We start from the raw sequence: 22761 nt of genomic DNA on the forward strand, positions 1-22761 counted from the left end.
ACAAAAATAAGTGAACGCCGAATATTGGGTCCTAAGCTAGTTTCTGAAATTGAGAGCACTGTGAAAGTGATTCGTGATCACCTAAAAGCAGCCTCTGATCAACAAAAGTCTTATGCGGATTTAAAAAGTAAGGATATTAAGTTTTTTGTAGGTGATCAAGTGTTCATAAAGGTAACAACTTGGAAAAAGGTTATTCGATTTGGACGTAAAGGTAAGCTGAGCCCGAGGTTTATTGGACCTTACCGTATTATGAAGCGTGTCAGACCTGTTGTGTATCAATAGGAATTATCGTAAAAATTAGAACAAATTCACGATGTGTTTCATGTCTCAATGTTGAGACGATATCAATCTGATCCATCGCATATTGTCCCTATCAACGAAATCGAGTTACAACCGAATCTAACATTTGAAGAGGAACTAGTCTAGATCTCAGAACGTGATGTTAAAGTACTGAGGAAGAAAACAGGTCCTCTGGTAAAAGTTTTATGGCGGAACCACGGTATTGAGGAAGCCACATGAGAACCTAAGGAATCAATCCGATGGTAGTATCTGTATCTGTTTGAGTCAAGTAAATTTCGAGGTCAAAATGTCTTTTAGGAGGATAGAGTTGTAACAACCCAAAATTTTAAGAATTTATCGTGAGAATCTGCAATAATTAAATTTTTGTATCATGAAAACCTTAAATTTTACAAGTTTTGGTCACCGAAAATTGTGGCTGTGGATGACACACGGCCAAGCACACGAGCGTGTGTGCAGGCCGTATGAGCCACATGGTTGTGTAGTAGGCCATGTGGTTGGTCCTGTAACTCACTGTTTATTAATTTAGGGCCACAAGGGTAGGGACACGGGAGTATGTCTAGGTCGTGTGTGGCCATATTAGTGCATGTGGTAGGTTGTGTTGATTTCATGGGATTGCATATTGAACAACAAAAAATCACGATTTATAAATTTTTCGGGCATTCTAAGACGTACATACGACAAAAATAAGAAGATAAGAGAGGATCGTCAGAGAATACTCATGAAACAACTCGAAAAATACCATTGAAGCCGACTTTGAAACAGATTTTCATTAAAATTAAATATTCTCAATTGATTTATTAGGAAATTATCATGAGTTTCTTTTATTCTTTCAGTTATATTGTATCTTTAATTTTTCTCTTCTCGAGCATGAACTAATTTTCTAAATACCAAGGAGAGATGAATCCTACAATGAATTATGTCATTGATTTCTATTTTACGCAATAAAAATTTAATTTATTGTTCTCAATTATGTGTGCTTAATTTTTTATTTGGTATTTCTAAAGTATTAATCCATGTTTGATATGCTTAAATCGATGATTAAATAAACCCTTTTTAAGATTAAATCTTATGTAATTGGGTGGAATTGCATGCAATCCTAGAAACAGAACAACATAAATCTACCGAATTAAAGTCAAATCTAATAGGAAATTTATAACATGAGTTAATACGATAATAAGAATTTTAATTAGAAAGAAATTTCAATTAATCAACCTAGAGTTATTGCTCTTATGCTCAAAAAATATATTAACATAATTTAAAGATTTCTATGAATCAAGTTGATTAGTAAAGAAATACTTTTACCCTCTAATTCCATTTAACCCGTTATGCCAATTAAGATTTTAGCTTACCCAACTTTAAAACCCTACACAAATCCTTTTCTTCACACTTAAACTCAACAAGATCGTTAACTCTTACCTACCACCACATTTAGGCCCTAGTCCCAAACTTTCCTCTTTTCTTTTCTTTATTTGGATACTGCCTAGCTTTAACCTATAAAATATAAACATTAAATTTGTATTATTATTTACATCAAATTAATTCAGATCAACCCAATTAAAAAATAAACTTATATTTTTATTCAAACTCATTAAATTAATATCTTTCTTCAACCTCTTTCAAATTTCAATTTCAATCAAAACTACGTACAAGCAATCTAACTTTTAAATAAGTCTTCTTCCAACATCGTTTAACTTTTTTTTTCCTCTGCATATATTTTGCCCTTTGAAATTATTCACTCTTTAACTAGTTGATTTTAAAATTTTTTTAACTTAATTGATATCTAAATTTGTATTAATGTCTCTACATTAACACCATTAGTTTGTACTAACATAACATTACTAATAAATCTAATGATATCACATGATAACTTCTCAATATGTTGTAAGACAAACATAAATAAAAAATATAATTTAATAAAAAATTCTATTTTTTCACAATTTATGCTATTATTATTTTGAAATATATATTTAAAATATATAAAAAGCATATAATACTTTGAAAAATATATAAAATATTATAATATAAATTTACAAAATATATAAAATAATTAGAACTTTGTAAAATTCCACAAAAGAACTAAAAAGCCTAAACAATTTGCCCAAAACATCTATTTGAGTTCATTCTTAATTTTTTTTTAAAAAAATACTTTCTTATTAATTTATATATTTTTAATTTTAAAATAACAAACAATTTGATGTGAAAAAAAAGTATACTTCTTTTTACTAATTTATATATCTTTAAATATTTTTATTTTTATGACGTGACATATTAAAAGCCTACTACATAACATCATCAAATTGACTAATAATACCAAGTCAACACAAAACAAACTAATAGTATCAAAGAAAAAAAAATACTAATCTAATCAAAGGAATACAAGTTCAAGGCACAAACCAAGTTTTAAAAATAAAAATAAAAACCGACAAACGGAGAAATTGATAGGCAAAACACAAATTAACCCTTGCAAGAAACAGAGGTTTATGCCAGTTTTTATCCGTTGTAATCAAGTCGATCAAACCATGAGAAGTTGATGTACGATCGTAGAAGCTAAAGTATTCAGACTCAACTCAATTACTTAAGTAATAGAACTCATTTTATATTTGAATTATCTTCGATTGAAGTTGTGATCAGACCCAAGCTTGAATAATGAAAAGTTATGCAGTAATTTCAAGCTTGAACTCACAAACTACTCAACTCAAATATTAATTTCTTCCAACTTTAAAATGACCATGTCAAATTCAACTTCTTTTTTAATCATCTCATTTACATTCTTACCTTAAATGATCATACTAAATTTAAATGTCCTATCAATGGAAACAAATTTTAAATTGTTTTTGAGTTCAAAAACATTAACAAGAGAACTTTTCATAATGTTTGATCAAAATGTTAACATAATCATCTTTGACTACAGTACATTCTTTCTTCTAAAACTCAAATCTTTGAAACTTCTGCCGAATAAACAACATGATGTTCACTATGAGAAACTTCAGCTACAAGCATACCACAATAAGTTACTACAAAAGAGTAACTACCTCATATGTTACAATCCCACCTATTGAACATCTAAAATGACTACAATTTTATAATTCTATTGAGAATTGCAAATCAAATCCCTAGAGGGAGAGACAAATTACCGGTCATATAATTTCCTCAAGTGAGAACTAGGCATCATCATCTCCATCACCATCTTTATCAGCACCCCCACCTGTATCAGCATTCTCCTCACTTTCATCCCCTTCCTCATCCTCATCAGACATGTTATTTATCACATCTGTAATGATATCCTTCACCTCGGCTTTTCTGTGCATCAAATCCAGGTCAAAGTGTGTACCTGAGATTATCAAAATCTTATAATTAGTTAAGAGTCTAAGTATCAATATTGTAACTTAAATACTTTTAATGACTAAAGGTAAAACATACCTAGTTGCCTAAGGATATCAGATAATGTTGCCTGCATCAGACAAGAAAACTTTAGCACTAATATCCTGAATTTAATCATTTCATCTAAGAATTAAACAGATAAAGATAACACTTACAGTGTTGAAGTCCACTTTTTTTAGAATATCTACGACAACTTCATGAATCTCTTCCCTACTAGGCTCAGGTTTCTTGCCACTTTTGCTTTTACCTGTCACAACATAAACACAATGGATGTTGAACAAAAAAATCAATAAACTCAAAAACCACTTCAAATATTCCTTTTTCTTTTAAGAATACCCCCGCAGAAAAAAACTCCATACACCAGCATAACAGAAACAGTATAGCTAGTGAAATCTACCTTGTGATTTAGCAGAAACCTTTGCTGATGACTTATTTGTTTGCTTCTTGACTGCAAGCTTCTCTTTGGTGGATCCATCCTTAGAGTTTTCCTTTTCAACCTTAGGCTTCTTTGATGCAGAACCCTTTGATTTAGAGCCAGAAGTCCCACCACCATCACTAGCATCTTGTTTTGAAGTTGATCCAGAAGATTTTTTGCTAGATTTTGCAGGGGTGAGATTCTTTCCAGATTCGGATTTATCTTTGCTTTTTGACTCCGGACTCTCTGTTGCAACCTTTTTTGAAGTGCCCTTTTTGCTTGACTTCTTGGGTTCTTCTTCCTCCTCTGATTTAGTCTCCTCATCATCATTCACTTCTTTTGGTGCAGTGTCAGCATCATCTTCATGAGAATCATCTCTAGCAACAGGGGATTCAACTTTATCATCATCTTCCTCCTCCTCAGCTTTGGATGAACGCTTGCGCTTTTCTCCACCTTGGGGTGTTTTTCGTCGCTTCTGTAGAGGGAAATTGAAAACAAAATAGCAAGCATCAAGCACTCTTGGCCACCAACAAATGCCGGGGATTAAAAATAGGGCAGAGACAAGCAAAAATATATAATCAGAGAAAAGTTATCATTCTCCAGCAGCAATTCCCAGCTAGATTCCTGCAGCACATCCTCATTTGAGATTTAGAAAGAAAATATGTGAACCGACAAGCCCAGCTTTACCTAAAAAAAAACATGTATAAACTTTGGTTCCTTCAAGAGAGAGAATCTAGCAAACTAAAATTACTAAAACCAAATTGATTAAAAAGGTAATTAGGATAGAGGAAATCATCAAAATGATGATCAGCTTTCCTAACGTACCAATGTTAGACACATCAAAACCTATGAACATAGTCACACAGATACAATGTTTAAACCCTCCATATTAAAAAAAAAATTAAGCATTCTTGTCTAATAAACATACAAGCACAAAAACTCATGCAAGTGCAATCAACATAGCTAACCTTATCAAAGTGAAAAGCTCACCATGAAGTCATGAACCATGACAAAGATGATAATGAACAAATCACAAGATTCAGGAAAACAAAAAGGTGCAGAGAAATTAATAAGAACCAAAAACAAAGATAATGGATGTCATGTACCACCATAAACACAAAGAAGCAACAATCCATGTAAGATAATTCATTACTAGGCAAGTGAAACATAATTTATTCTGAATCCAGAAATATTCATCAGTAATATCACTTAAATCTGTAATCAAACCAAATATATTTCTAAACCAACTAAAAAAGACTATAGAAGGACCAATAAGGAATGAGAAAAACCACACCAAATATTTTGAGAAACTTGAATGAACAAATAACAATGAGGTAATATCTATATTAACAATACAAATCAAAGAAATCTAAAAACAGACAATACAAACACAGCGGCCATTGAGTAAGGTTTGACAAAACCAATTAAATGGAGATGCAAGGATGTCTTGAGAACATAAACTTAGATCAGCCAAGACTAATTACTAACCCTTACAAAAAAAAACAAATTGACAATTCTAAAACCCTATTCTTATTGGCAAAAAATTTATCAATTTTAAAGATATCATTAATGAATGATAAGTCAAATTATAACACATTCAACCAACATAGTATAAAGAACCTTAGAAATAAAAACAAAACTTCAGCACCAAAACATATATCATTTGTTCTTAGGCTAATGAAGGCCAAAAATTAACATCACTCTGATCACAACAATTTTAAACTTGGCACAGACAAGGACGTAAAAATTATAAACAACAAAAACAAACTTGAACAGAAATAAAATGGAATCAATGAATTAAAAAATACAAAATGGCACAGCAATACAAGCATTATCCAACTATCATAGATGCATAAAATAGATAACATATACATATCTAAAAATGAACCAAAACCAAACAAGACAAACCTTGGCTGATGTATCCAATGCCTCTGCAGAACCAATGTTTTTGCTTGGTGTAGCCTTACGCTTTTTACCCTTCTGAAAAAAGAAGAAAAAGAATCTCAATTGGCCCAAAACTGACAGTTAATCATGTCAAAAACTTCATAACATACAAAATATTTTGAAATAACATTTACACCTGTTCCTTGTCAGCAAGAAGAATGTCTGTAGTGGCATGAGGAGATTCCAAAAATTCCAATAATTTGGCAGTGACTTCCTCCTTCAAAAATAGAAATGACTTAAACCCAAAGAAGCAAGAAATATTATTGCATAAAAAATGGTACATTTTATACATTTCTTACTTACCTTTCTTACACTGGTCCTCATAAATGGAATATTCAGCAAATCACAGAAATCAACCAATTTTTCTTTAACACATTTGTCAATTTTTTCCCTTACTTTCGCTTTTTGTTTTTCCTGCTGAAAAGACAATACAATGGTCATTAAGAAATTTCCACTTGATGAAAAACAGCTTATACGCAGTAAAGCATGGGCAAAGTATCTTCAATAAAGCCTACTTCATGGAAATGCAACAAGAGAACCATGCAGGCAGACAACAGGGGAAAGGGGGGGGCTTCCAGAAGATCAAAGAAAATACCTCGTTCTCAACCCAAACATAGCCTGAAAATTGACCAATGTTTCTCTTCAAACTGTGAGGCTGTAAATGGAAAAATACAGTAAGTACATAAAATCCACATCATGAAACAACAAGACAATATAACCCTCAATCACCTTTGCTTTCTTTCCAAAGAGAATTATATGAAGCATCTGCAGATTATCATCAGCTTTTCTCTTTGACAACTTGAAAGCCACTGAAACAAGTTACGGCATCAGAAATAAATAGTGCAGGCCATGCAGTAACAACAAAGTTCAATGACCATGAACAATACTATTTCAAAGAAAAAGTATCACACGAATCTGTCTATCATCCAAGAGAATCTTGAGAGTCAAATATCAGATGAAAACTTCAAGAGGCAATCTAGAAAGTAGTCAAATAGATCTCACCTACAAATTCCCAACCAATCAAGTGCCTATAAAATTCCTACCAAGCATGACAATCCAGAATGAACTATTGATATGAACTCATGAGAGCAAGTTTTGATTAGGCTAGGGTTCAAGAGTCTTCGCATTTATTTATTTTAACTAAAACATATAAGCTTTTATAGTTTAACTCGGGGACAATACCATTTCAAGTATTTATCATCACACTTATTCAAACTCAACATCTTTATTGAAAGGCAAACTCAACATAAACCTCAAATTTGCATTGGTTCAGATGTCTTTACTCACATCTTTATTGACAGGTATTATGGAGACTAATTGTTCTGCTTTCTAAAAAGTGAATGCATAACTAATAACCAACACTCATGTCATTTAAAACACCAACAAATAGAATGAGCTTCAAATATTATTAAGTACTAAATATTACTAAATTGAGTACAAATAGAAAGTACTCAATTTATCACGTAGACTACATTACTTCAAAGGACCCAGAATTGAATACAAATAGAATCACAATCAATCCAATCCCATGAAATTCAAAGAAAACATACAGTAGAACCTTAGGGGAAAAAACAAATAAGCAAGAGAACAGACGCATACCATTGGGAATATCTTTAAGCTGAGTACCCCGACCCTGAAAAGCAAATCAAAGTTCAAAAAACAATCATAACACAAAGAAAATGACTTGAATGAAACCAGATCCTTAACCCCAGAAAAGAAAGCATACCTTTTCAATTGACAGAGTTTTAGACGAGGAATACCTTGCAACAGAAGGAGCTGAATACCTTTCTACGACTTTCCTTTCCCTTGTAGGCCTATCACTACTAGGCGTCACTGGCTCTTTCTTCTCAGCCGAATCTCGACCAGATTTCCTAGAACTCCCCTTTCGACTACTACCTTTGACCTTTTTAGTCCCTTCATCTTCACTCTCTTCTTCTTCCTCCTCCCTCTTCTCTTCCTCATCTTCTTCTTCTTCTTCTTCCTCGTTCTCCTTCTCCTCAACTTCCATTTGTTTCTCCAAAACCTCCTTACTTCCCTCTTCGTTTTCTTTGTCTTTCACCTCCTCTTCCTCCGGTTTCTTGTCATCTAGGGTTTCCGTCGCCATTGAAATCACCAGTAAAATTAAAAGGAAACTGTACGTTCCCTTGAAAGCCTAAAATTAAAAGAAACCCTAACAGATCGAGAGAAAAGGAGTAGCTATGGTGAGTGAATTCAGTGCAGTGAAATGAAAAGGAAAAAGAAGAGCGATTGGTGTAGGTGTATTGACTTTGTGTTGTTGGAAATGGGAAATCTGGGGTCAAATTTTGAGATTAAAAGGGAAAAAGAATTAAGTACAAAGTTTTATTTGGGGGATTTAGGGCGCGCGACGGAGATGGGAAGAAGAGGGAGTAACGAGCGGGTAACCAAAAATCATTTTTTGGGAGTGAGCGGGATTTTGATTTCCCCTTTTTTTTTCAGCAAAAATCAAAACCTGAAACTTAAAACGTTACCGCATTGAGTTTCATTCATTTGTGAGCCCATAGTTAAATATTAATGCTAAATTGTTTGTAAGTTTATATTTTGATCTCTTAACTTTAAAAAGTTATAAAATTACCATTAGAGTTTTCAAAAGTTTTTATTTAAATCATTTATCTATTTAGTTTTCTTTTAAGTTTAACTAGTAAACTTCAAGCGATGATTTAATAATCGATACAGTGGATAAATACATGTTGATAAGTAGAAGAACATATATTAGATCTAAGTTTATCTAACACTCAATGTCGAGATAAAACTAAACTATAAATGTGAAAGGTAATAAGATCTTTCAATTGGTGCACGTGGTGAGAATAGAAAATGTCATACAGCAGTGATTTTAGTAGCTCTGTGACTTAAATGAAAACTTTGAATAGTTTATTTATCGTTTTGTAATTTTTTTGAAGTTAAGTAACCAAAACATAAACTTACCTCATACTTTTTATCCTTAACTAAAAATTCTATCACATGTGTATAGGTGGGAATATTACATACTTATAATACATATATATGTTTAAAAATAACACATAATAAATAATTAAATTATGGTTTGAAACTAATTAATAATAACATGTAAAATACTACGATATTAAAATAATGAGTAAAACAAAATTTAAACACGTGAATACATTAAATTATGAATATTAAATGTACTACAATTGTTTATCCTAATGTGGCCATTAATCTTAGTTACAATTTTATCATTACATACAATTGATATGGGTAATAAAGTATGCATAATAAAATTAAAATATGTAAAACAAATCAAATTAAGGGTTTTGTTAACTAGTAAAATAAAGGTTTTATTAACGCAAATGGTACAAGCTCAAATTGCATGCAATTTTTTATTAGTTCTTTTAAATAAAAAGACTAAAGTACCCTCAAATATTATAACTTATTTTGATTATGAAAGATATTTTTGTAATTTCTTAAATTGAGTTTATACTCGGTTGACCCATGACACCAACTCAAGCATAGCTTAAATAATAGTACAACTAAAAGAGGAAGCTCTTTAAAAAGTATATCAACCTTAAATCTCTTCTTGTTTTTCTTTGGGATGGCGTCATTGATCCTAGGACTGATTGTCACCTAGCAATTATACATTGAAAGACCAAGAACATAAAGTTTGCAATTTGCTGATATAAACTTAGGCAAGTATCTCTCCCATTAAACTTAGGGTTTGATCAACCGATCCAAACATCTGGTTTTAAGTAGAGTATTAATGATTCTTGTGTTTATAAATGAATTATGGATGAAAATGTAATTTTCCTAATTTTGCATATCAAATATATTATACTAATTAGAAATAATGAATGTATATTCATTGATTTTGGAACGGTATGTCACACCCTAAAACTGACGAATTCAAAAAGGTGAGTAAAGTATACATGTTAACTATTTTAGTGCACTATGGTAGCATAATTCGCCACCCTGCTAGCTTGTTGACGATTAGTACACTTTTACTCATACCAATTCTTTCAACTAACAAGTTGACTTACAAATTATCCAGACATGTCCTTATTATCTACTTCTTTAAAACACCATAACCATATTCTTTAGTCCATTACTTACTAATCATCTTTTCATGTTGGAAAATGTGTCCATAATGTAGTAAACATATAATTGTTTTCTATTTATTTGAACAATAAATATTTAAATAAAGTTAATTTCATATTTCACTATTATGTATTTTGTATTTTTGTCTTTTATATTTTGTATGAATATGAAATTGTGACAAGTAAATATTAGCTCATTAATTGTCTAAGTTCAAATTGATGATAAGTGGCACTGTAATAAAGTTTATATTGTGAGAAAGACAACTTACTTTTTGTAGATAATCTAAATGTGTAACAGCCCGATTTTAGGTTTAGTCGGAACAGTGGTTTCGGGACCACAAATCCGACGAGAAAAAAATTATTTTAAAATTTTGACATGGGTTGCATTATGATAGGAAGGTTGTATGAAAATATTGATATGAAAATTTTATCGATTTAGTGATTAATTAATGAAAGGACCTATTTGTATAAAATGTAGAAATTGAATTCTAGAAGCTAGAAGGGTTAAATAGCTATGAAATTCAAAACTAGAGGTCCTTATATGGTAAATAGACTATCAATCAAAAGATGATAGATTTTTATGGATGAATCATCCATGGAAGTTGAGAAAAAAAATGACTAAATTGGAATTTGGGGAAATTAAAATATGATAATTAATTACATGAACATATCATCTTTTTCTATCATCTTCTTCCCCAAAATTTACATGGAAACCCTAGAAGAGAGAAAAGAGACTTTCTTGGCATAAATTGGTAAGTAATCATGTCCAGTTTTTAATCATTTTTATATTTTTGAGATCGAGATAACATGTTCTATCTATTTTGAAGATTTATTTGAAAAATTATCAATGTATGGAAATTGTGCCATGGATGAGCATGCTGGAAATTGAAAATTTATGGTAGAAAATGAAAGGTTGTTAGTAAATAAACAACTTTTACAAAGTGATTTAGGGTGAAATTGAGATTTAAGAACTAAATGGTAAACTTGTGGAATTTAAAGGAAAATTCTGATTTTTTGTGAAATCTATGGACTGTTATAGATATATATGAATTTCGTTTAGGCTTGAACAGGGGATTGAATTGTATGAATTTCATTTTTCGAGCCTAGGGATGAAATAGGAATTAATGAAAAGTTTAGGGGCGAAAATGCAATTTTTTCCAAATAGTGATTTTTGAACTAAATTGAATAATGTGAGTGTTAAATAAGTTAAATGTGTTGTTATAAATCAAGAAAGACGAGAAATTGACCTTGATCGATAAAAAGAAAAGTGAAAATAAAGTGAAAAAATTATGAAAGAGTACATTCAGCAACAAAACAATTTAGACAACAACAGTTGTGTGACTTTGAAAAATTGCCAAAAATGGTGGAAATTGAATTAGAGGCTGAATAACATATGAAAATTGAAGCTGAATGAGTCTATTTTCACATAAAAGAAACGGTGTATACAAAAGAATTTTATATTATGAGATATTTGAATTTGGGTGAGACAGAGTCAGAATGATTTTGGAATTCCCTGTTTTGACTTGGAAAAATCATTAAAAATTATACAAAAATAGTTATGGGTTATAATTTATATGTTTAAAATTATTAATGAGTCTATTTTCAAGAGAAATAAACGAGAACATCATTCGAATTCTGTACAATTATATAATTAATTTTTAGATAACTTACCATAAAGACCTATATACACACCTTACCAGACATATACGATAGATCACGCCACAAGGGCCAAATAGGATATGCCATAAAGGCATCATACAGTGTCTCGTGTTTACTGTCTTAACGGATTTCACAAAGTATGTCATGGATTTCTCCTTCAGGGACTTATATAGAATTTCATGTATCGTAATTTGTCATTTTGATTTACATATTATCAAATGCTACATCATAGATAATACATACAAACATATCATATCATGTCATGAGTCTTAACCACATGGTTTTACACACATTTGTGTACCGTGTTCTGCCATTCTAGTTCCATATTATTGAAGGCTACACCATGAATGGTTCCAAATCATACCAAGCTGCCATGGGCCACTACCTTATGGTCTTACACTCATTTTCAATCTGTGATATACTAGTCTAGTTAGCAATATAACTGCCCTACTAGAGGCTTCACAATGGAACATTAGCTCATAATTTACTTAGTCAGATAATCACCTTATCAAACATTATTTTTTTAACATAAAATTATGCACATTATTACATACATTTTATTTTTTACAATACCCATACCCTTGCCATTTATCGTAGACATCATCATCTCATTTACGAATGTGTATATATATACTTATTATTTGAACAGTTCATATAAAAGAGTCTAGGTAGAGACTTACCTGATTCTCACCTATTACAGTTCTAAGCTCCTGACTCAAACATCCCTTTCGAATCAGCAACAACAACTGCTTAGAAATAGAAAATTCACTATTACAACTCTTATACATACAATTTACTTATCATCTCAATCGTTGACTACCTTATGCAAAACTTGTACTTAAAGCTTTATTGTTTATACCGCTCTTACAGTCTTACTCTTTCAAATTTTAACATGTATAGTTGTAATACTTACCTAAAGATGGAATAACCACTTATTAAACCCAGAATCAAGCTTTCAACTTAAGGAGGAAGAGATACCATTTGATTTGAGAAAAAAGAATCAGAGAACAACACTTTAATGAATAAGAATAACCTCATTCAGAACCCATCTCACACATATAAATATGACCCAACTTATTTAGTGGAACTTAACAAGTGTCATACATTTCAGAATTTATCTTTTTGATGGTTTACAGTTTCTAAGAGAAACATAAATAAGTACACTACATTCACAATTATCAGGCTAGACTTCCTAGTTGATTTCTAACCAAGTTACTTATAATCTAACTAGCACAATACTCCAAACAAACAACATGTACTATACATTTGGTGAAAACTCATGTCATACATACTCATTTATTGTTTAACACATACTTTTCCTTAATATAACAGAACATCATGAAATAAAATCCTTACTTACTTATGTGGCGGTTACTATACACCTACACGTATACGCTACAATATGAAATTAGGTGGATTCCACTTCGCCAAATAGACTATTTTATTACTATACACCAAAATATTAGACCCGCCAAACCTAGGGTGCTACATCCAGGGTTGGATGTCCCATCACCAGTGGATGTCGTAGGGAGTACATCATCTATTCTTGTATGATTGTCGAAATAACTAAAATCACTTGATGCCATTCCCTTGTAAGTGTTCCCAATGTTGAACATCGGCTGGCTGAAGTTCAAATCAAAACCTCTAACTGAGTGTTATGCAGGGGTCCAATATTCTACTTTACCACCAAACCCAGACTGTTGGATATTCTGCTTGTCGCGGTTTAATTCTAGAGCAAAATAGATAAATGTCTTCCCATTGATGATTCTGGGATATCATAATGGGAACTTTCTAACAAACAGTGAATGTCTTTAGGGGTGTTCATTTGGTTAGCCGACCGGTTAACCGACCCGAAATAACATTAACCAAATTAACCGACCTTTCAAAATCTTTAACCGTTAACCGAACTGAAATTTTTTCAAAAAAAATTAACCGAACCGAAAAAGTTTCGGTTAATTTGGTCGATTAACCGAATTAACCGAAAATTATATGTTTTTTATTTTTGGTTAAAAATTAACTGAATTACCCGAATTAACCGAATTAACCAAATTGAATCTCTACATAATTAAATTATTTTTAGACTTTTAGACATTAGTTTTAGTTTTAGTTTTAGAATTTTATTTTTATTTATTAAATTATTTATAATTTTTATTATTGAGTTGGGTTGGGTAATTGGGTTGGGTTGAATACTTGGGTTTGGATTGTGTTTAGGAGAATAATGGACCTATTTATATATTATAATTTTATTTATTAATTTTTTTAGTTAAACTAAAAAAACCGGTTAACCGACCGGTTTCAAACCGAATTAACCGTTAACCAAAAAATTTAAAAATAATTAACCGACCCCGACCGAAAAAATTTGGTTAACCGACCGATTAACCGAATTCGGTCGGTTAACCGAATTTTTTCGGTTTTACCTGAATTTTGCACACCCCTAAATGTCTTCCTATTGATGATTCTGGGATATCATAATGGAAACTTTCTAACAAATAGTGAACCTACCGCACAACTGTGTCGATAGACTTTCGACTTGTTCTTCCATTTCGGCCTCTCGAACTAGAACATATGTTGACCTTAAAGGGCTTTCATTTGTGCTTGCAAATCTCGCATATAACTCGAGAATTGGTAATCCATTGGCAATATGTGTCAGCACCATCGCCTCCAACTCCCTCGCGCCTTTGATATCGAAAGCGTCATATCTAACGACGTCGACCGAAGCACAAAATCGATATTTAAGTGATGATACTCTCATCTGGTTAGATTAATCAATATTTCACCTAATTCTTCCACGTAGCTCTAGCAATTGTATATTTGGGTTAAAAGCCAACCGCGCTGTGTTTTCTCATAAAAAAACGACCCCATTCTCGGTGTCATGCACTCCACTGTCATAATAAACAATAACATTAATTCGTTCACTCATTTTCAATGAAATAACCTATTCCACATGTTCAAAATAAAAATATTATGCAAAATAATAGTGTTACAATTAAATATGAACAACACAAATCGATCATTACTTGATGCAAATTGCGTGGTAGCTCCAAACAATGCCTTATGTGTGAACTTCCTCTTCTTTTGTTTTTTATTTTTTGCTTGTAAATGTCTTATGCTACTCAATGCTGAAAGTTATGCTTTTATAAAGCCGGGGTGAATGGGAAGTTGAAAGTGCTAGAGTGAAAACGCTCCACGTAATATATGTTTTTAGTGCATTATCATAAAAAAGCACTGAAAATGCGCTCAGTTAAAAGCGTTTTCAGTGCACAGTTAGAAAAAAAAATTGAAAGTACGTTTCAACTGACATGGCATGAAAACGCATCCAGCTGCATCCTCTTTCAGTGCTTTTATCTGATAGTGCATTGAAAACGCGTCCTACGTGGAGTGTTCTCGCTTTACCACTTTCAACTCCCCACTTTTTCCCACTCACCCATCAGATATCTTGAGATTTTCGAGATGTATTTTCTGAAGAAATCTGAAAGTTTGAAAAAAATGCACTGGAAAATACTTATAAAGTTCAAAAATAATGCACAGAAAAATCCGATCAACCTCAATCTCCTGTAAAAAAAACTGACCAAAACTTAGTTGCATTAAAAAAAATTGAAAAAAATACAAATAAGATTTAATCAAATCGAGTAGTTTGAGTTTCGGTTATGAATCGAATCAAATTTTACAACATGAATAATTCGAATATACGATTGATGTAAATACAATACTTGTAAATATCAAATTAAATAATTATTAACTTTACATAAAAAAAGAAATATAAAAAACTAAAGAATATATTAAAAAAACTTAAAAAATATAAAAAAACCTACACAACCCTAAATCCTAAAATCTACAAAACCCTAAACCTAACCCTACTTAAAAAATCAAAACTCTAACCCTAAAAAAATGGATCACAAGGAAAATACTTCCAGTTATAAGCGTTTTCCTGCAAATTAGCTGAAAACGCTTTCAGTTGAAAGTATTTTTTTATTTCAGTCTAATACCATAATTTTTCGAAAAAATAACTTAATCCAACAATTTTTTAAAAGACCATAGTTTTAAGAAATTCAGTCCAAAATGCAACCTTAAATCAAATTGGGGCAATTTTGAAACCATCGGGCAAATTTCACGTCTCTCACCCATTTAAATGGTTAACAATCGAGACCAATAGAAAGTCTCCAACAAGCCCACAGTTCTTTTACCACTGGCCCAAACGTAGGCCTTGTTCTAATATAAACCCTAGTTTGCTCATTGCGTTTGCTTTCTACGTGCTTTCTAGGGTTTTCTTCCGCCGTTCTTAATCACAGAAAGCTTTGAAGAAGAAGCGTTTGGAGGTGCAAAACATGGTAAATCCGACAACCCCATTTCAATTAATCATCTTCTAATTATGTTTATTCAAGTCTAGTTTTTCTCTCGAATTTTCCCCACAGTTTCTCTCATTTTTATGTTTGTTTTTGCTCTAGATACAGTTCACTCCGTGTTTTATTTGTGTAGTTTTTTTTTTTTTTGAGATTTTAATGTCGAACAAGATGTAGTTAGATGATTAGTACCCGATAAACTTGTTGTAAATAATTGGTTCAGAATTAGCTGATATTTCTAAATTTCTAGGAAATGAAAACTGGTCTATGATAGCTATTTTTTACAATATAGTGAACAGTTATTACGCTGAAAGATTAGCATAATTCTTAGTTTACCTAAAATGATTAATGTTTTGTATTTCTGTATAAATTTTGAAGAAGCTCTTGGACCATGGTCCTTTTGCTGTAAATTCTTGTCCTTTGTATTTTGAATCAATGTACTTGTTTAAAAGGGTTCGTTTTTGTTGCTAAATGCAGGGGCCGAAGAAAGGTGGAAAGGTGGCTGTGCCCGCCAAGAAGAAACAAGTAATCTTCATTCTTCATTCCTTTCTTAATTGCCGAACCCCTCAAGTAACTTGATTGTGGTCTCACTATTGGTTTATTATTTTGATTTTTGATATTAGGAGAAGGTTGTCAATCCGTTGTTTGAGAAGCGTCCAAAGCAGTTCGGCATTGGAGGGGCTTTACCTCCTAAGAAGGATTTGCATCGATTTGTGAAGTGGCCTAAGGTTGTTCGTATTCAAAGGAAGAAGAGGATCCTCAAGCAGAGGTTGAAGGTTCCACCAGCATTGAACCAGTTCACCAAGACTCTTGACAAGAACCTCGGTCTGCACTAAAATCTTCTCTTGTTTCTAACTTATGCATTAGATTCACTATATTTGATTCAAGTGGATTCTCAACTGCTGTTTTCTTTAATCTCTGACTATTTTCTGAATGAACATCTGTTTGTTCTTGTTTCATGTTAAACTTAGCTTAGATGTTTGTGTAGAACAAGTTCGGGGAAATGGATTTTTAGTATAGGTACTTACTTTTAAGAGTAAATTTCACCAAACGTCCCTAACTATGACTCTCATTCTAAATTGGTCCCCAAGGTACAAAACATTTCAATTACACCCCCAAACTTTGGAGTTTATAGCAATCAAGTCCTGTTTCTAAAACATTTAATTTCAGCTTTAAGTGATACATCAAATCCTATGTGGCATTATTTAAAATTTAAAAAAGAAGAAAAAATTAAATGTTAAAGTTAACAGAAAATAGAAAGAAAAAAAAGGCAAAACGGCAAAACTTTGGTGCAATTTACTCAATACAAGGTTTATTTTCACTTTGTAACTTTTTTTTAAACTTTTAATTTTATACCTTATTTCTTAAATTTTAAATTATGCTATCTAAGGATATGAGGTGTCACTTAACAGTAAAATCAATGGTTTTAGTGGCCAAAGGACTTGGTTGATATAACTTCCGAAGTTAGGGGGTGTAATTACAGTGTTTTGATGTTTAGGGACTGATTTAGAATGCGAGTCATAGTTTGGGGACGTTTGGTGCAATTTACTCTATTTTAAATGTATATTTCTGACCTTTCTCTTGGTAACCAGTTCACTTGAAAAACGATTGCAAATCAGAATTTATAATAAATATTGGTTTTCATGTGCCGTGTTATTTTGAAATATAACATACATGGGGTGACATGGTTTGTTCGTATAAAAACTTGCTTATTCTGCTATGTTTGTTTTCATAACTCTGCCTCTTTCACATTTCTCGCTGTTGATTACCGTTTCTGATTATAATGGTTACTATTAAATTTTAACCATTAAACATTGGTTATCTCGTGTCCTGTTGCAGCAACAAGTCTGTTCAAGTTGCTCCTCAAGTACAGGCCAGAGGACAAAGTGGCCAAGAAGGAACGTCTCTTGAAAAAGGCCCAGGCCGAGGCTGAAGGAAAAGCCCCCGAGTCTAAGAAACCAATTGTTGTGAAATACGGTCTTAACCATGTTACTTACCTTATCGAGCAGGTTGCCCTTGAATTTCTTCATATTCACTGAATGCTTTATTTTTATTGTGAATCACTTAAGAATAATAGTTCCTTCATAATTCTTTTGCAGAACAAGGCTCAATTGGTTGTTATTGCTCATGATGTGGATCCCATAGAGTTGGTAGTGTGGCTTCCAGCTTTGTGCAGGAAAATGGAGGTCCCATATTGCATTGTTAAGGGAAAATCACGTTTGGGATCGGTAAATTTCTTTCATATTTCCGTGTTTTCTCTGCCAAATTATGATGTTAAAGAGCAGGTTACTTATTTGTGTTAGTGTACTACTGCAGATTGTCCACAAGAAAACTGCTTCCGTCTTGTGTTTGACCACGGTTAAGAATGAGGATAAGCTGGAATTCAGCAAAGTACTCGAGGCAATCAAGGTAGGAATACGCATACAATATAGTATATAACTAACATATGATCAAGTCACACATCGTAGTATTCACTCATGATGCACGTTGCAGGCAAACTTCAATGACAAGTACGACGAGTATAGGAAGAAGTGGGGTGGCGGCATCATGGGCTCCAAGTCACAAGCCCGAACCAAAGCGAAGGAGAAGCTTCTTGCAAAGGAAGCTGCACAGAGGATGACATAGAGGAATTAATACACCTTTTGTTGCAGTTCGTGTTGTTGATTAAATAGTCTTTTGTAGTAAGGTACGATCGATTTTCGACTCGGGTTTACTCTTTTTTCCGGAGGAACATTCATATACTTTTGTGGTTGAACTTTCTAAATGACTAGTTTGTTGTTTGTGCTGAAGTTTTGTGATTTTCTAATGAATTATCAATCAATGTTTTTTATTTTTACATGTTGGCCAATTCATCATTAGTTTTGTGATTTTCTTTAATGAATTTATATTATCCATTCAACCCCCAAAAATGGAAGTATATATTATTTTTATTTTATTTTTAGTAATTTTATATTTTATTTCACTAAATTTATAAACATTTGTATCTTATATATTTATTAACATTAATATTTTAACATACATGTTATCTATATGTGATGAAAAGTTATATGATACATTAAATTATAAAATAGAAGTAATATGGTATAATATTTAAAGCGGGTTGGGATAACTCTTGGGGCACGTTTGGTTCGTTGTAATGGAATAGAACTGTAATTGAATAGAGCTGTAATAGTAATTCAATTGTTTAGTTGAATGGAATGAAAAAAAATTGTAATAGTATTCTTGTGTTTGGTTGAATGGAATGATATTGTAATAGCATAAAGAAAACAACTAAAATGATTAGAATACTCTTAGTAGAATTTTTTTAAGGTAGATGATTATTATTGTTATTAAATTTTAATAAAATTATTAATATAAATAATTTAATAATATTTTAACATAATTATTATTAAATATAATTTAATAAAATTCTTAAAATAATTATTCTTATATGAATTTACTAAAATCATAATATATAATAATATAAAAATAATATATAATCTCATTTATTATTTTTAAACCGCAATACATATTTAATGTGTTAAAATATCATTAGTGAATGAAATAATTTAATTATTCTACAAAAAAAATATTAGAAGTAATAAATAACTTGAGAATTATATTTTGCATAAATATAATATTCATATATTAATAAAATGTTACATGATTTCATTAATTTATATGTCATAATTCATATGTTATAAAATTTTACAACATAAAAAAGGTACAACATTACCATTGAATTTCTTCACAAAATGATGATCCAAACCAACCGGGTCAAATAAACATAAATAAATACATAAGCATGGCTGTTAGAGCTCAGAGAATGCACCCTCTGTGTTATCATGAATTAGTAACTGCATCCAATCTCCAAAAAAAATCCCAATTGTTTCGAACTTTCTAGTTTTGGAATGGGAATATTTACGGAATCCCCATGAATAGGATCAAACCTTATTCCATGGTATTTACATGAGATTCCTCTTTCTTATTCTTAAGCAAGTCCCCGAGAGGGCTTAGTTGATCCATGATTTATGTTCCATTCAGAATTAATAATAAAAAATGATTTCATATGTCATCCATGATGCATGTTGATCAAAACAATTCAACTTTTCTTTTTCCCATTTCAATTGTTGGAAACTCCATCGTTCACGTTTGTTGTCCTTCAATTTCAATAGCAGAAAGCTGCTTCAAATGGCATTAGTGTGGATTGGATGACTGACTTTGCCATGGAGTTGATATGAAAATTCATCCATTTGCCTCAGCTTTGCAATTTATTTCCCAGCAATGGCCGAATGAAGGTGGATTCCATGTCATTATTTTCAGACACTGAATAAATTGGTTCATTTTCAGACAGATACTTGCTCTCTTCACTTTTTCCTAGGATAACCATATACAATCCAGCTATTATCAATGCTGCTCCTACTACCCTGCAAGTTTCACATATTTTGCAAAGCTATATTCAATGTCACTACAACCCTGCAAAGTATGATTGTAGGCAACAATGTGTGGGTTAAAAGTTAATGCTTACCCTCCTAAGTAGAATTCTTTACCCAATGTAACAGTAGCTATTAAAGCCGCAAGTAAGGTTTGCAGAGGCAAATACATTGAGACAAACAAAGGGCCTCCTCTATCTACAACATATATTTGCATAGCAAACACCATTGTTGAAGCTACGAGTCCCTGCACCACATCAAGCACTTTCCAATCATTTCAAAGGAAAACTATAAACTCAACAATTTCAAGGATTAAACTGTAGGGGTTTTAAGCATTTAACCATTTGCTTTGAGGCCAATGGAGTATACAGCAGTAAAATTTTGCAATTTTCTCTCAAGGTCTGCACATATGTTCTATGCTTTTAATCAAATTTCCTTCTAAAAGTGACACACAATCCAAACTAGGAACACAATCTAATTTGAAGTAGAAATCTATTAGATTGTTGTACCAACGGCGATTTAGCACCAAAACTTAAGATCATAGTCAAATATGGTTCAATGATAAATATATAATTGCAAAATCATCACATCAATGTCTCCTCTCACATCCTCTTCAACTGTCATTACAATTTCTTCAAACAAGATGTTCCAGAACCAAACATCCATTACTCATCATTATTGGTTTTTCAACAAAAAAAAGCATAAACAGATAAATAAAAGTAAATGCATTGAATTTCTCCAGTAAACTGCATCTTAATATTTCCAAAGTACTTGATGGTTGCATACCGTCCAGCAAATCAACGGCCAATATAACATACCTTCCAGCAAAAACTATAATCCTTTGCTGCTGATTTTTGTTTTGGCGATGCTTTAGAGCCAACTAAGCAATCTGAATTCCAACTGCTAGGTTCATCTCACCCCCTATTTCAAGACCTGTATGCATTGAAACGTACATAGAGAATAAGAAGGTAACAATGATGACATAGCTAATAGAGTGGAAGGAAGATGACCTTTAATTCAAAAATATGTAAATAAAATATCATAGATTACTCATTAATTACATGCTACTTTTGCATCAAAATGACAAGCTACACTAAATATAACTCCTGAAACCCAACAGCAATGACAAGTTCTCCATTTCTAAACTCTAATAAAAAAGCTGCTCGTCTTTCACAGAGGTTATCAAACATGGATTTCTCACAGAATTGCATGCTTTACATAGGTCATGGTACAATTTTGCTAAAGTTAAGTAAAGCAAAGTACTCGTATGATCCAAATAGTAAGCCGTAAAACACTAAAACTATTAATGTTGTTTTCCTTCAACATATACGTTAATTTTTCTTATTAGAAGGAAACAAAGTATCCTCCATGTCCGTTATAAGTTCATAAAGACTAATCCTTTTGGGTTCGTCTCTAAGGTTCTAAGTTCGAACCCAAGTTCTCTCTTTAAGAGTGCAATGGTAAAGCAATACACGTACTCCTAAGGTTCTAATAGTCTCCAAACATGACTGAAAAAAATAAGTACCATGCACGCAAGACAAGATTTTTCTAAGTTCACTAGTAGGAGTAGCCAATACACGCATTCCTTTTCCCACCATAGTCAAAATCCCCACCGTTTTCTTCGGATTAGACTGCCATTAATTCATTAAACGAAATCAAATTCCCATAATTTTACATTTGATAACACTCTAGAATAACGTATTTTTATGTATTAATTATGTATTTATTCTGAGTATGATCCTGCTAATTTGAGCTATTTATGATCTTTTATCTCATAGGGACTAAATTTGAGGCAAAAGCAAAATTAAGGGCTAAAAACGTGAATTTAGAGATAAAATGGGCCAATGTGCGACACAAGGAAAAGTTGGTGCCAAAAGTGCAAGCATGGAGGACACAAGGGTTGAAATGTAAAAAGAAGAGATTTTATTCTATTAAACTCTATTTTAATTATATTAGGATAATTAATATTGAGATAATTATTAAGGATTTTATTTTATTTATCTTTATTTATCTTCAATTAAATGTATTTATCTTTTAGGAATTTAACTAGGATTAAATTATCTCCCCTAGCACTATAAATAGGGGGTGAAGTGACTTAAAAGAGATGGATCTTTTTCTATAAACACTCTCTCCCCAAAAGTCTAGGCTTTTCTTCTTTTCATATTTCCTTTTAATAAAATCTTTATTTTTATTATATTTATTTTTTTTTCCACTACAACCATGAGCCACTAAACCCATCTAGC

At 31.8% G+C, this 22761-nt stretch overlaps 3 protein-coding genes across 4 annotated transcripts; 1 reads left to right on the plus strand and 2 right to left on the minus strand.

Moving 5' to 3' along the window:
* Nucleotides 1-3149: 3149 nt before the first annotated feature.
* Nucleotides 3150-8535, minus strand: LOC107953577 (protein DEK). 2 transcript variants are annotated; one of them, XM_016888921.2, is made up of 11 exons: nucleotides 7767-8535; nucleotides 7640-7673; nucleotides 6770-6849; nucleotides 6636-6695; nucleotides 6344-6457; nucleotides 6177-6257; nucleotides 6005-6076; nucleotides 4079-4571; nucleotides 3837-3928; nucleotides 3721-3751; nucleotides 3150-3631 (listed from the first exon to the last, which is right to left on the minus strand). In XM_016888921.2, exons 1-11 carry the CDS (start codon nucleotides 8142-8144, stop codon nucleotides 3462-3464), a joined length of 1605 nt encoding a protein of 534 aa, XP_016744410.1. In that variant the 5' UTR covers nucleotides 8145-8535; the 3' UTR covers nucleotides 3150-3461. The 2 variants fall into 2 exon arrangements, with proteins under 2 accessions (XP_016744410.1, XP_016744411.1); XM_016888922.2 differs by having other exon boundaries at nucleotides 6344-6454; nucleotides 7767-8533.
* A 7305-nt stretch (nucleotides 8536-15840) lies between these two features.
* On the plus strand, nucleotides 15841-18942 carry LOC107953576 (60S ribosomal protein L7a-2). Its single transcript, XM_016888919.2, has 7 exons — nucleotides 15841-16094; nucleotides 16584-16631; nucleotides 16730-16931; nucleotides 17946-18115; nucleotides 18206-18334; nucleotides 18423-18515; nucleotides 18600-18942. The coding sequence occupies exons 1-7, from the start codon at nucleotides 16092-16094 to the stop codon at nucleotides 18729-18731; spliced, it is 777 nt and encodes a 258-aa protein (XP_016744408.1). The 5' UTR covers nucleotides 15841-16091; the 3' UTR covers nucleotides 18732-18942.
* A 1401-nt stretch (nucleotides 18943-20343) lies between these two features.
* Nucleotides 20344-21184, minus strand: LOC107955952 (WAT1-related protein At3g53210-like). The gene is made up of 3 exons (XM_016891727.1): nucleotides 21107-21184; nucleotides 20614-20765; nucleotides 20344-20512 (listed from the first exon to the last, which is right to left on the minus strand). Exons 1-3 carry the CDS (start codon nucleotides 21182-21184, stop codon nucleotides 20344-20346), a joined length of 399 nt encoding a protein of 132 aa, XP_016747216.1.
* Between the last annotated feature and the right edge of the window lie 1577 nt (nucleotides 21185-22761).

The sequence above is a fragment of the Gossypium hirsutum genome, chromosome D07, assembly GCF_007990345.1.
Source record: "Gossypium hirsutum isolate 1008001.06 chromosome D07, Gossypium_hirsutum_v2.1, whole genome shotgun sequence".
Classification (NCBI taxonomy): Eukaryota; Viridiplantae; Streptophyta; class Magnoliopsida; order Malvales; family Malvaceae; genus Gossypium; species Gossypium hirsutum.